Source organism: Rhinopithecus roxellana, chromosome 7, assembly GCF_007565055.1.
Source record: "Rhinopithecus roxellana isolate Shanxi Qingling chromosome 7, ASM756505v1, whole genome shotgun sequence".
In the NCBI taxonomy this organism is placed as follows: Eukaryota; Metazoa; Chordata; class Mammalia; order Primates; family Cercopithecidae; genus Rhinopithecus; species Rhinopithecus roxellana.
In genome coordinates, this window is record NC_044555.1 from 103238677 (window position 1) to 103254222 (window position 15546).

At 40.9% G+C, this 15546-nt stretch overlaps 1 protein-coding gene across 3 annotated transcripts in view; it reads right to left on the reverse strand.

Moving 5' to 3' along the window:
- AMOT (angiomotin) overlaps positions 1-15546 on the reverse strand; it is a 67318-nt gene that overhangs the window by 21490 nt on the left and 30282 nt on the right. For all 3 annotated transcript variants that reach the window (XM_010353291.2, XM_010353289.2, XM_010353290.2), the window contains 2 exons: positions 14203-14295; positions 8716-8861 (listed from right to left, as the gene is read on the reverse strand). In XM_010353291.2, the coding sequence (XP_010351593.1) occupies positions 8716-8861; positions 14203-14295 (239 nt within the window). The remainder of the gene's footprint in view (positions 1-8715; positions 8862-14202; positions 14296-15546) is intronic.

The following is a 15546-nucleotide window of genomic DNA, read 5'->3' on the forward strand; positions in this document are numbered from 1 at the left end:
AAACAAAAATTTTGCTTTAGTTTGTGTGTATGTACATGCAAGAGACATACCACATAATGTGTGGTTTTGTCATAAGACCCTAGATGATTTATTTTTCTGTTTTCAGTGTTCAAAGAACTGAAGGTTCACTTAAAAAGTTTCCAAAGCCAAGATAGTGGTTTGAGTGTTTGTGCATAAAATGAGTTGTGAGGACCACAGATTAGTGACTCTAGTTTCTAATCTAGAGACCAGTACCCATGAGCCCTAAAGATTCTAAGTAAATCTATTATTTAAGCCAAATCCCTCCTGAACATTCAGTGAATGGAGGGAATCCTTTAATGTATTAAAGTTTTCTTACAAAATGCCAACTTTCAAGAAGTTGTCAAATCCTTTCCTTGCCTTCTCCAATTCTGTGTTTTCTTAATGTAGACCCCTACACCACATTTACTCCCTGGCTTGATCTTTAGATCCACTTTCTCTCTAACCCTAACCTGACTCCCACCTCCTACTGTACTCCAAGGTCCAATCTATGGCAGTTTCCTTTTTTGGCTTTATATGAACGGTTCTCAACTGGGGGCAATCACCCCCCCACCCCCTACCATGCCCAACTCTCCAGGGGACATTTTAGCAATGTGTGGAGACATCTTTGGTTGTCACAACTGGAGGTGGGGTGCTACTGGCATTTAGTGACTAGAAGCCAGGAATGCTGCTAAACAGCCCACAATACACAGGACAGCATCCTACCACTACCACTAAAGAGTTGTCCAGCTCCAAATGTCAGTAATGCTGAGGTTCAGAAACCTTGCTCAACACTGCAGCACTACTGGAGATCTCCTTTGTGCCACACTAATATTTTAATGTTATCATGTTATCCTCAGTCACAGACCTCTAGGTGACTGTAAGATTTCTAACTCTGAAACTTGGCATGCCCCAGATGACTTTCATCTTTCCTCAAAATGTCATCCTTTTGACATTTCAGTCATCATCATCACTTACCTAATTTTTCCAGTCTCAGAATCTTGGAATTATCATTCTTCCCTCTTTCCTTTGTCTACCATATCCAATCTATCACTATGTCTTAATTCTAACATCTCTCATATTATTTCATTTCTTTATATGTTCATAGCCAACACAGTTTAAGCTATATTAACACCTAACAGATCTTACTTTCAGTTGCTCTCCTAATCTATACACACTTGCATGCGCATACACACAGACACACACACATACACCCATGAGTCCATCCTATATACAGCTGCTGTAACAGACTTCCTGAAATAGTCATTTAAGAAAAAAAGCAACCGGCTGGATGCAGTGGCTCACGCCTGTAATCCCAGCACTTTGGGAGGTTGAGGCAGGTGGATCACTTGAGGTCAGGCATTCGGGAAAAGCCTGCCCAACATGGTGAAACCCTGTCTCTACTAAAAATACAAAAATTAGCTGAGTGTGGTGATGAATACCTATAATCCCAGCTACTTGGGTGGCGGAGGCAAGAAATCGCTTGAACCCAGGAGGCGGAGGTTAAAGTGAGCCAAGATTGCACCACTGCACTCCAGCCTGGGCGACAGAGACTCTGTCAAAAAAAGAAAGAAAGAAAGACAAGAAAGAGAGAGAGAGAAGAAAAGAGAGAGAAGAAAGAAAGGAAAAGAAAGAAAGAGCAACCTACTAACCTACTGCACACCCATTCAATTAGTGTTTATTAGGTACCTATTATATCCAAGGCACTTTTAAACCTACCTCCTCTCTTCTTTAGACCAGAGCTGTTCTCTTTCATCCATACCTCAAACTACTTGATGCTTTTATGTTTACCACTCAGTCTACTGTCACACTCCCCTGTGTTCAGCCTAGATATGGCTCTTTAAAATGCCCTTATCAATCTAGGCTCCTCCTGCCTTAAAATTCTACCAGGTCTACTATGCAAATACTCAAATTTCATATTGGTCTGATCACTTCTTATCCCTCCTTACTAAATCACTAAACTCTCCAAGAGTTCTTCCTTGAATAATCTTACCTGATCCTGATTGCTGCTTTTCTCTATAGCTTCTCATCATGTGTACTGTATTAGCAGTCATTTTTTAAAGATTTCATTCATGTGTGGATTTATTCAACAGATATTTACTGAATGCTTATTATACATCAGGCCCTATTTTACAAATGAGAGCAGAAGGGACACAGCGGGAAACAAGACAAAATTTCTGCCTCAATTGGAAGGCAATATCCATAGGCAACTTAAGGGTAGAGCCCTTCTATTTTCCTTGGTATCTCTCTTAAGTTCTAGTTCTAGTTTACTGGTCACTATATTCTTGGTGAACAGTTAATATTAAATAACTATTACATTCAAGAACAAAAATGAGCATAGTATCTGCAACACTGCAAATATACAAACAACAAACACACACCTCATAAATGTATTCGCTTTGACCCAGTCAAGATAAGAGTTTCATATCATTCCTATTCAGAGATAAGTTTTAAAAGGAAAATCATAAAAGTGGGAGGAAGAACAGTGGGAAGGCAATCTATTGAAGCATAAGGCAAATACTCTTGAGCTCAATCAATCATATGATTTTCCATTACACTTCTGTAATATTTTGAACCAGTTCCCAAATATTTGGCAGATCTCTTAACCCTCTTCTGACTCAGGAAAATCTGATCCCTGCAAATGAATACCACGTGATGGCATCTCTTCCCTCCTTCCAACAACTGTGGGTGTCTTTCAAACTTATTTTTTAAAGGATGGCTATATACAAAATTGCTTCTAGAGCCCCATTTGTCTTAGCCACTTGCATGGAAGTGACTTAATCATTTAGCTTCCCATTTATTCACTAGTGGACAAAGAACAGGGTAAAATGCTTTAGATTTAAGAGATCTGGGATTTTTCCTAAATGTATCACTGACTGTATCACCTAATCTGTCTGTAATTTAATGTCTTAATCTGTCAAATGAGGATAACACTTGCAAGGTTCTTTGGGGATATACTAATATATCTGTAAATATTTTTAATGTTTAAAAAATACAAACAAGAAAATACAGATCAGTAGGCAGAAAGGACAGACTATTAATACTAGCTGGATGACCACCAACATATACAAACACTCCATTGGTTAAAGGACATTAAGGCTAAAAATATAAAACTAAGTCCAGTGCCTTCATTGTCTAATTTTCCTCTTCCCTTGTATTGTCCACAACTCCAAACACTATTATACAAATGTCACAACTGAAGTGTATTTTTACTGCTATTCTCCTTCACACCACGGGTTATATGTTGCTCCATGAGCCTGATTTTAGTTTGATCTGATTTAGTCTTACCCAGGAGCCACTGGATCCAAGTAAGGGTTCATGCTGAAGCAATTTGGTAACACTACCCTGGTATTAGCAAGCTGCCTCCGTCCATTGCCAGTAGGCTGTGGTCCACTGGTAGATATTAAAAGAATTGAAGAGTAAAAAAAACCACCTCTAAAAACTTGCTACCTCAGGAATAGGGCTAAAGGCGACTAAAGAGAAACCCACAAAGCTTCCAATTTAGGAATTTCAAGAGCCAGAATCATAGGAAAGACTGAAAGAATTGAGCTCAGAGAGATCACTCCATCTCTATTTGGGGGTAAACATAATTTCTTTCTTGTAACACATTGGGTGGAAAAACACCTACTCAAAAGTAAATGCGGCCAGGCACGGTGGCTCACTCCTGTAATCCCAGCACTTTGGGAGGCTGAGGTGGGTGGATCACTTGAAGTCAGGAGTTTGAGATCAGCCTGGCCAACATGGTGAAACTCCGTCTCTACTAAATACAAAAAATTAGCTGGATGTGGTGGCACAGACCTATAGTCCCAGCTACTTGGGAAGCTGAGGCAGGAGAATCGCTTGAACCCAGGAGGCAGAGGTTGCAGTGAACCAAGATCATGCCACTGCTGTCCAGCCTGGGCAACAAAGCGAGACTCCATCTCAAAAATAAATAAATAAATAAGTAAATAAGTAAATAAATAAATAAATAAATGATAGATGGAGGGAGGGAGGGAGGGAGGGAGGGAGGGAGGGAGGAAGGGAGGGAGGGAGGAAGGAAGGAAGGAAGGAAGGAAGGAAGGAAGGAAGGAAGGAAGGAAGGAAATACACTGAGATAAATATGGAGAATGCCATCCTTAGATGAAATGCTCTTCAAATAAATCAATAATGCAAGAGCAGAACACCTTGGAATATTCCTGGGTGGATATGTATTTTATCTGTATCCTATCAATACTCTAAATGCACACATAATTCACATCCTTGGATCTTCCATCCAAATCTATAATCCATCAAAACACTGGATAAGATTTACCTTCACCAATGAAATCCTATTGTTGTTGGAAAATTATTTTGGAGTATTAGACATATGAATATCTATGCCTATGAGACACCTTCCTCTAATATCAGGGAAGGAGGAAATTGGTTATGATGCTTTGTGGATGGGTGTGGTAGCAGAAAATTATGTATCTTTAAAACCAAAAAGACAAATCAAATAAGTAGTAAGAGATCTAGAAAGAAGGGAAAATATTAGCCCTTAAGAACAATGGTGGAAATGGAGTAAAACGGTATGAATTTAGCTTTAGAGAACTGAGTAGAATTGCAATGGGACTCTAGAAAATGCACTGGCTACTCTAATACGAGCTATCAATGTGACATCTAAATCATCACTAGCCACTGCAGTTCAGAAAAGGTTAACATTTGGGCCCCTTCTTGTTGAATCTCCATGGCTTTCATTCTAGCCTAAAGCCAAAGAACAAGGCTCACTGGCTCTCTCTGCCAGCCCTCTCACATTCCACACTCTCCCTTCCTGTGCACTCAGTTCAGTAAGCAGCCCACCCGCAGCATCTTCCCTCTTTGATCTTGCCAAGGCCTTTTTCCCACCATCCCTGAAACAATTACCCAAGCCGCTTCCACTCCAGATCATCATAAGACAGCAGCCAGCCAGAAGCCTGGGCTGCCTTGAGCCTTGTGAGAGGATATGCCAGGCATCCATCGAAAATCTCCAGTGAGGTCAAATTGGTAGGGGGTGGGGAGGCTGTCTTTGAATAGGAGAATACCGTGGTTGCTGTAGGACACAGAGCTCTTTTGACTTGGAGTTTAATGAGCCTCCACTTCAATAGGACCTACGTGTCCCGAAAGATAAGGGCAAGGACGGAAAGGCACCATTTACCTCGTTCGGCTGCTGCTGCAATAGGGGCACAGGGTGCACCCTGGTTCAAGACCTGGATCAGAGTGACTCACCAAGAAAACAGGTCTGATTTATAATTACAGTGCTATCCCCTCCCCAGCAAGATACCTCCTTCCTGGATGTCAGCAGAGCCAGGTCCATGAAAGAATGCACTGAACTTGGGAGCAAACGGAAGCTGTGATTGCAGGAGAAAGTTCTTTGTAAGCCTGAGGCAACATTTCTATGTAGAGTTTAGAGCACAGTGATTGTAGAGAACTTCAGGCAAGAGAGTTAATGAGATTAGCAAGAAGGAATGAATTTCAGGAAAAGAATCTAAATGAGGTCTTTGTAAAGAGAAAGACATAAATAAATGCAAGGGTCCTCTGACCATTAAAGTAGTCACAACCTTTCCCTGACCACCTTAATGCAATGAGAAGTAGTTACCTGAGTGACCTTGTACTTAGAAAGCTGAGAAAAATAGTATCCTAACAAAAGGTCTAATTTGAGAAAGTTTCCCTAATTTTGATTTGCTAAGTAGGTCAGAGAGGTTTTCCTTGGAAGAACTTCTAAGGCTCAAGAAAAAAGGAAAGTTCATGATGCCATTTGTAAGCCATCACTAAATTATCTGTTTATATGGGACACAGGCAGGTTATCTAACATATCCATCTGCCTTCAAACACAGCCTTACTTGAGCCATTTCCAACAGACAGAAGGATAACTCTTCTATTCATGAATACCTTTCTTGGTTTAGAAATGTTCAATGATTTTGTGAAGCAATCACAATGAAGGCTCCTTCCTAGATCTGTTCCAGAACTACCTGTTTACCCCAAATACCTCCCTGATGATGTTCCAAACTTTGAAATTTCAGCCCTGAAAGAGCAAAGCCTAATGAAGACTGAGTCACAGCAGAAAAGCAAAACTTTAATTAGCAATTTCGTATATCTGAGGATAAGCAAAAGGGATGTTTTCCTTTGAACAACATAGAGGAGACACGACAAACGGCACCCAGGAGCAAATCCAGCTCTGAGAGACTGCTAAAACAAAAAGGAAAATAAGAACCAGTTGATTTTCTCTGAGATGTGGTCTTCCAAGCCTTTATATGTGCTAGAAGTGAGCCGGCTTGAAAGTCTGGAAGACATCACATGGCCTCTGAGATTCCGCTGGGTAGAGGTGGTAAGCCTGCTCTCCCAGTCAAAGGTTTCACCTCCTTTAGCCAGAGCAACTCAGAATTTCCTAACAATTAGACTCCATGTGAAAGCACAAATTGGATGAGGACTACATACTTAACAATAATTGATGATCTCATTTGAAATAAATGCCATCATTCAATCCCAGCTCAATACTTAGAACTTCTTTATATTGTAAAGCTACATACATATTTTGGGGAGGGCCCCTGGAAAACTACTAAAAATCTCTAGGACTAATGCCCAGAAAAGCCTCAGAAGTCTGAAGCCAGATATATATTTCAGGCAACCTTTTCAGCAAGGGCTGCCCAGTGGGAACTAGAAATGAACATTTTCTCCCAAAACATATATTATTTTCATTATTTTCAAACAACCAGTTACCACTGTGCCCTCAGACGTTGCAAAGAAAAATGGTTGCAGACACTCTGTCCCCATTTATCTCCAACTGGCTGAGCACCCTTCCTGGAAGGGCAGCAGGACTCTCTGTACACCCCAATCTCAAAGCAGTCTGGACAAGTTTCTCATAGTCTTTTGAAAAAAGAAAGGCCCAATGAGTGAAGCAATTTTTAAACAACTTAAAAGATGCAGAGGTTACTAAATCTGAACAAGCACCCACATTTTCTTTTTGGGAGGTGAACCAAAGGATGATTCAGACAGGGAGAAAGGCAGCAGGGCTTAGGGAATGAAGAGTCATGAGATACCAGTTTTATTTCTGGCTCTACCCAACACTGGCCATGTGACCACCAGCAAGCTACTTCTTCTCAGCAGGTCTCTCAGCTTGCCCTTCTCTAAAAGAATTCAGTCTTACTCCATCCTATAATTTTCTCTGGAATGTCCTCACAAAAATGTGAGGGAAGGGAATATATGGGGTGTAGCAAAAGGATGCGATAAGCTCCTTAAACCTAGACATCAGGTAAATACAAGTCTTCTCATTTTCGGTTGAGCAACTTAGCATAGTTCTGACATAGACAACTGATGAAGCAAGACATTAACCTGATTTTATACTACCTGAAGTTGGTATTTTACCAAGTCAGGCTAAGGGATATCATGAATTAGATGGCACTATCCACTGGTAAAGTGTGAATTTATAGCCCAACTCCAACAAGCATTTTAATATCCAAAAAAGAAAGCAGAGGAAATTGATAAGTTGGGAAATCTCCAGGAACTAGACCTATTCATACTGAGGGAAAGGAAGCAAGCAATGAATGAAGGCAGTATAGATACCTCATATACAATAGTCAGAATGCTTTTTAAATGCCATTAAATTTCTTTTGTTTCAAATCTATTTCTCAACTTTTTATGATGAAGGCTACTTTTTCCCTTAAAACAATTCAAATTTCAGAGCAGAAGTCTGTGAGATATGAAATTTTCTTTACCAAGTTACACTTTAGCATCAATTTTTGCTGGAACACACCCATCCCCTGAAGGGCAAAACATCTAAGAGTTAGTAGTCCAGTCCAATAACAACTGACATCCAAGATAAATTAATGACAAGCCAGCAGCAAATTTCCCTCTATTTCACATGAGTACAGTTTAGTGTTGCAATCAAATAGCATCTATGTCAAGTCTAATCAGATACATATTAATCATATGCTTAATAGTTTGGGGGCCCTTGCATTTGTCAAGGGAAGGCTTCATCTCTGCACACAAATAAATGACAAGTCCATTCCTCCACGCAACTATTTTCTAGAGCTAGCCACTGAGAACCACAGCAGAGCTCTTGGACAGTGCATTTTTTCTGACATAAACTGTAAACTGTCCCTGGGTCCCATCCTGTCTCAGACCTCCCAAGACTGCTTCTATTCAAAAACCAATCTGCCAAGTAAGTCCAAGTAAGTAAAGATATGGCCAGCGAGAATCATTTCTGACCTGAGAGGGGATTGACTTCCCACTAAGCCCGGGTAGACAAGGGCTGTTCAGATTTCAAAATCCTTAGAGTACTTTAAGCTACCTCGAATTATTTTCTAGTTTTATAAAGTTTTAAAATACCTGTAAGTGCAGAAATTAAAATTTACATCTATACATATACATATCTATACATCTATATCTATATATACATTTATATATCTGTCATAGGCTTACGATAGGGCTAAGTATATAGTAAAAGCTTGGAATATGGGGGCAGTGAGCTTATCATACGAATGAACAAATGGAAATTGTTTCTTGACCCTGGTGATTTCCTATTTTGGAGCAAAAGAAAAGAATTTACCAAGGAGAGAAAAGAAAGCAAAGTCCACTCACATCAGCACAGTGGAAACTAGGAGCAGCAGATGGCACCTCCCTATTGGGGATTATGCAGCTGCCAATTCACCACAATGTGGAACCCAGTGTCCCTGATTTCCCAGCCCTCCTACCCCCAGGCTCATATGCTACCTGAGGAAACCATACCTCTTCTTCCAGCTTTACCACCTTGGCCTGGGCGTTACTCAGGGCCTGATCTCGGATTTCGATGTGTCGTCTTTGGTCCTCATTGGTAGAACGGGCAGTGGCCAGCTCCGCTTCCAGCTTCTCCTTCTCACGCTGGCTTTCTTTATCTGTCAGGACATTAAACATCAACACTGCCAGCCTGGAGCTGGCTCAAAGCCTTACCTGAGCAAAACTGACACATCATACCCTTTACTAGATAGCCTACTATCTAGTAAACAGCTGAAGAACCAGTATACCCAAGATCTGGACTCTATCACTGGCTCTACCACTAACTTGCTGTAGAAATTCAGAAAAGTCACTTAACACCTTAATGGTTGTTGAGCAGAAGCAATGAGAAAATAGGTGCAATGTGTCCCAAAAAGTATTAGGCATTACAAAAAGAATACACACACACACACACACACACACACACACCCCTCAGAAGAAAAGGTAGACTCGTCCCCTCAATTATATTTCTTCCAAATTGTCTTATATTGGCAAAAGAGCAATTGAGCTCAAAACATTTTCCCCATTGTTTCCTCATGACAGTACATTAAACAGAACTAAAAATGACATTTCATAAACTGGGTAACAGTTCAAGCCCACCCTTCATGCACTAACATTACTTTGTAACTGAGATCAAGTCTACTTGACAACATGTCCTCTCCAAGGAAAACCTAACCCAACACCACCCCCTAACCCAACTCACTTTATCTCAGCATCTGCTTCTCTTGGGAATCCAATGTCTTTTTCTTTTAATTTTTTTTTTTTTATTATACTTTAAGTTCCAGGGTACATGTGCACAACGTGCAGGTTTGTTACATATGTATACATGGGCCATGTTTGTGTGTTGCACCCACTAACTCGTCATTTACATTAGGTATATCACCTAATGTTATCCCTCCCTCCTCCCCCCACCCCACGACAGGCCCCAGTGTGTGATGTTCCCCTTCCTGTGTCCAAGGGTTCTCATTGTTCAATTCCCACCTATGAGTGAGAACATGCGGTGTTTGGATGAAGTTTCCAGCTTCATCCATGTCCCTACAAAGGACATGAACTCATCCTTTTTTATGGCTGCATAGTATTCCATGGTGTATATGTGCCACATTTTCTTAATCCAGTCTATCATTGATGGACATTTGGGTTGGTTCCAAGTCTTTGCTATTGTGAATAGTGCTGCAATAAACACGTGTGTGCATGTGTCTTTACAGCAGCATGATTTATAATCCTTTGGGTATATACACAGTCAAAGATAATACAGTAAAACTGAAAGCCATGTTATGCTTTTATCCTACTCCTTCTCTGGTAGGATAGGCTAGGTGTGGAGGGAACACTGTAAAGAACACGGCAAAGTTAGATGGAAAACATCAGGATCAGAGGAAGAAAGGCAGCCATTTCACCTGAAAGAAAATCCTCTATTTGCGAATCTCCTTTTCTCCCTTTAAGCCTATTAGCCTTTGAAAGTTCAGTTTTTTTAAAATAAAGTAATCCAATATGGCTGGGCAGGGTGGCTCATGCCTGTAATCCCAGCACTTTGGGAGGCTGCGGTGGGCGGATCATGAGGTCAAGAGATAAAGACCACCCTGGCCAACACGGTGAAACCCTGTCTCTACTAAAAATACAAAAATTAGCTGGGCATGGTGGCGCACGACTGTAATCCCAGCTACTAGGGAGGCTGAGGCAGGAGGCTGAGGCTGAACCCGGGGGCTGAACCCGGGAGGCGGAGGTTGCTATGAGCCGAGATCGCGCCACTGCACTTCAGCCTGGTGACAGAGCAAGACTCCGTCTCAAAAAAAAAAAAAAAAAAGTAATCCAATATGCTTGTGTGCTTACACACACACACACACGCACACATATATATGTATACATACATATATATAAAACGTGTGTATACATACATATATAAAAAACGTGTGTGTGTGTGTATATATATACTTGCATATACACAAAAATGTGTGTGTGTACATATACTTGCATGTGTGTGTATATGTGTATACAAATATACTCTATGGCCTTAGAATGGAAGAGCTTAGTGGGCACATAATGGTCTTTCTGACTTGGGTTTTAAAGAGAGCTCAGTTGAGCAGCATCTATATGAAAGTTTAATAAATATCTGTGGATGGATAGAAGAAAAATAGAGGAAGAAAGCACCAGTATGAGACAGTAGCCAAAACTATAACTTTTAGGAGAATGAAGGAACATGATCACAAGCTAGCATTTGTATAAGTTAATACAGATTTATAAGTAATCTCTAAACAGATTTTACACTTTGTTCAATATACTATTCTTATCTCAATCTGCCCTCTTCTAGTGGCTGGCTATACCTTGCTCCAGTACCCACAGCTAATGAGAATATCAGAATATTACACCTGAAGTGATATCACTGAATTCCAACAAAGTAATTCTCACTCTTCCCAAATGATCACTTAAAGATTTCATTGCTTGGTCCTAGTTGTAGATGTCTGTTAGTGAAATGGACTCCTTGTGATTCCAGCAGGGGGAGGGAAAAATGAACCATCATGAAATATGCCAGAGCATTCTGTTCTTAACAAGGCCTGCCCTCAAGAGAAACTATTTAACCAGAACCTAATCTATGAGTTTTTGGGATTTTGTTTGCTTGTTTGTTTGTTTCCAGAGCCTAACTGACCCAGGGGAAAGGAAACATCCAACTCCAGTATGCTCTGGCCTTCTACACGAGAGAAAGAAATATCCAGCTGAAGCCCTTTCTAGTGATCCTGCACCACCTAAAGGGGTGAAAAAAAACTGAGATGCACTTGTGAAGTTCAGTCCAGAGGTACAGGCTCATTAAAAGACTGAGACCTAATCATAGGTCTAGAGCACTTCCCTTTCCCCCAGATTTTACCATCACATCCCGAAAGGCCTATTTACCGCAGTGCCTTTTACCCCATACATCAGGTCTGCCATTTCACACACGCAAAAAAAAAAAAAAAAAAAAAAAAAAACCTACAAGCCATACTAAAAGGTGAAATATACAGTTTGAAAAGACAGGGCAAGCATCAGAACCAGACCCCGAGATAAGGCAGGGGATACTGGAATTAACAGACTGTGAATTTAAAACAAATATGATTCATATGCTAAGGGCTCTAATGAAAAAAGCAGACAGCATGCAAAATCAGATCAATAATATAAGCAGAAAGATAGACATGTTAAGAAAGAATCAACAATGCTAGATGGTAAAACAGAGGTAATTTTACCATCTTGTTTAACCTCACAGTATTTGTAAGGATCAAATGAGATAGAATATTTATTTAAGTGAAAGAAATGTTAGAAAGCATAACCAAACAGCAAAAGAACTTACTACATAAAGCAGATGATGATCATTATCACCATGATTAATAATGAGAATCTGTAGATTCAAAACCTTTCATTGTGATACAACAGATGGTGTATACTAATTTTTAGTATGAGAAGGTTGAGAGTCACCTGACCTATAAAATTAGCAATTCCATGTTTATGAATCAAATCATTATAACTACAGGGGACCATGACACAAGTAGTCATGTCCCATGTCTTTCCTCTCCTCTTAACTAAGATAGACCTCACACCAGAAACTCAAATAAGTACTTTTGATTTTTTGGAGGTTAAGTGCTCTTCATCTTGAGACTCAAACCTTAAGTTATAGGAGAAACTTCAATAGGGCAGCCTCACCTTCCTTCCCACTCTGACTTTGCATTTGGAAAGAAAGGAACATTTGTTGAATACATATTGCATACCAGGTATTGTACTAGCTTAATCCTCAGAACAACCATACAAGGAAGGTACTATTCTCTTCTCCTATTTGCATATGAGAAAACAGAGACCCAGACAGCTTGACCAACTTGCACAAGGTCCCACAGTTGGTAAATAAGTAGTGCAGCCCCTATTTACACCCAGATTGGTTCTACTATACTAGGCTGCCTTCTTCTAGGGTTGAGTTGGTTTGGTTTCTCTAGGATTCCTGCAGTACATTCCCCAGAGAGGCTTTTCAAGAGGGCTTTCCTTTCTCCTGCCACAGTTCCAACCATGCAGGGCCCTGTCAATGTCCCAAGCCAAAAGAAATTAGGAGGGACAAGAGTCATGCCCTCTTCCCTGGCTAGTTGGTGAACTTCACTTTTCCCTCCTAGAGCCATTTGACAGTCTTTTGCTCTGCTGGTAATACCATCTGATTTACTAAGTTAGCACATTGTATAAACCTGTAGAAGAGCTCCTGGGACACCTGAAATACCATCTCCATACAGAGAGGAGTATGATCTAGCTGATCCAGAACAAAGAATCTATACGTTTTGTTTGTTTTGATCTGAAAGTCTGCCACCTCTTTCTGCCAGTGAACTAGCTCTGAGAGCAACTGTGATACCACAAAAGCAGTTTCACAAAAATTTATACTAGGCACTGATGACACCAGAAAAACTACATTCCTTACTCTAAGATATGCTGACAAAGGAACAGGAGGTACACGGAAAAGAAAAAGAAAAAACCTGTTCTGAAGCCAGAGCACAACAGAACAACCCAGGAAGGGAGGGCAGTATTGTAAGTGAAGATCAAACGAACTTGTAAAAGCTGGCTAGAAGCTGCATGGAATGAGTTGAAAGGGTCATTTGGAGACCCAGCAAAGATGGAAGAGACTGACAAATCCCTACTGAGCACAACTACAGCCAGAGCTACACTGAGGGAGGCTGCGGGTAGAGGAAACCAGCTACAGGCATCTGCAGAAACGAGAGCAGTTCATCTGTTTCTCCCCGACTAATTCTCCCTGTGGACTCAATCCACTATGAAGTTTTTATTGCTGGTTTTATTAAGGCAATTGGAAATAATTAGACATTGTCTAGCTGGGTGGGGTCCATTAGAGACCAATAAAGAAGAGGATTAATTCATTGTCATGGTCCTAGGAGTATTTCCAGACAAAGGAAACACTATTATGAGGAAGACACAGCTCTGCCCTCCCCCACATCCTCCAAGTGTGCAGCCAGAGTCACTAGTTCAGGCCATAGGATTAGCTCCCCTTGCAATCTGCCACTATGTAACAATAAATACTAGATGCCTAACAAAGGGAGCCCCAGATACAGGTGAAGTATTCCAAACACTATCATCAATCCTGCACATTAATCCTATCTCTACCAGAGCCAGCACACGGGATCTTCTAAGAAAATCCCTTCAACATGAAGGGACCTCATGTTCAGCAAGGCTCTTTATTTAGGTAGCAATGACACTAGCAGGGATTTCAACAGGCTTCTCTAGTTTAATGCTGAAGGAGCAATGTGATGTGACAAGATGTTGTGGCAAGCAGCCTTCTTGGCTTAGGAGGAAAAGAACAGAATCTTCCAACTTCATGCCTGAATAGGAAAAACAATCCTTAGGTGATATTGACTCTGCCCTGGCTGTTCTAAAAGGCTAAAGAGAACAGTGTAATCTTTTCACGCACCTTGCTCCCATCCACACATTAATACCTGTTTCTGCAGCTTGCAGACTTACTTTTTGCAAAGAGCTGTGAGATGGTTTTTCTGGTGTCCTCTGACCCTTCATATTCCTTCTCCGCAAGCTGCTTGTTGGCAGTCTCTAGACGCTCTGTGGAATTTGGAGACAATCAACAGGGTCTCAAATATAAACTATCATGCACATACTATTGGCCCTCTAAATACTGACCTTTGGTAAAACAAGCCTGTTTCTTCTTGTTAAACAGGAATGGGTGACTAACATGAGTTTGCAAATGTGAATCCCAAAATAATACTAGACCATGGCCGGGGAGGAGGAGGTAAGTATTTAATGCTTTCACTCCTCACTGCCAAAACCTAAGTTAACTGCAGAATTCTAAATTTCAATGAAATTATCCTTCCCCAAATATATAAAGATATCTTTCATTAACCAGAGAAAAAGAGCATCACAGTTATTATAAAGTCTTTAAACTCATGTAATGTCAAAGCTAGAAAGGGACAACTAGCAGCACGTAGTTGGGCTGCCTGACTTTAAAGATAAAATAACTAAAATTCAAAGATAGATAGTAACATCCCTGACCAGGCACGGTGACTCATGCCTATAATCCCAGCACTTTGGGAGGCCGAGGCGGGTGGATCACCTGAGGTCAGGAGTTTAACACCATCACGGCCAACATGGCAAAACCCCTTCTCTACAAATACAAAAATCAGCCAGGCATGGTGGCACACACTTGTAATCCCAGCCAGCTACTGGGGAGGCTGAGGCAGGAGAATCACTCGAACCTGGGAGGTAGAGGTTGCAGTGAGCCAAGATTGTGCCAGTGCTCTCCAGCCTGGGTGACAGAGCAAGACTCGAACTCAAAAAAAAAAAAAAAAAAAAAAAAAAAAAAAAAAAAAAAAAAAAGAAAAAGAAAAAGAAAAAAAGAAAGTACCATCCCCAAGTCAGTAGTTTTGAAGGTGCCGAAGGCACTTTAAAGTAGAAATATTTCCCAAAGTCTTCAATATTATCAGGTGAAAGTCAAAAATAAAAGGAGTCAGTGAGTCCTGGAAATAAGAGAGGACATTATACTTCAAGGTTGCACAGTCAAAGGGCATGCCTCTGCAAAACCTGTTAAAAAGAAGAGGCAGCACCTATTGTGGGGGTGGGCCAGGTGGGTCCAGGAGTCCCAGCAGGGATCCTGCCTGATAAATACATCAGCTCATCGCTCAGAAGACCAGTGAGGTGCATCCACACTTTGATCAATCAAGCTTGGGACTGAGCACTATTGCAGTCACAAAAAATTAGCCTGGCACATGCCCAGCCATTTACTGCCCATACCGGTGGGTTGGACAACCCCAAAGAGCCTAGTTGAATCCTGCTCAGCCCTTCCCTTCACCACCCTGC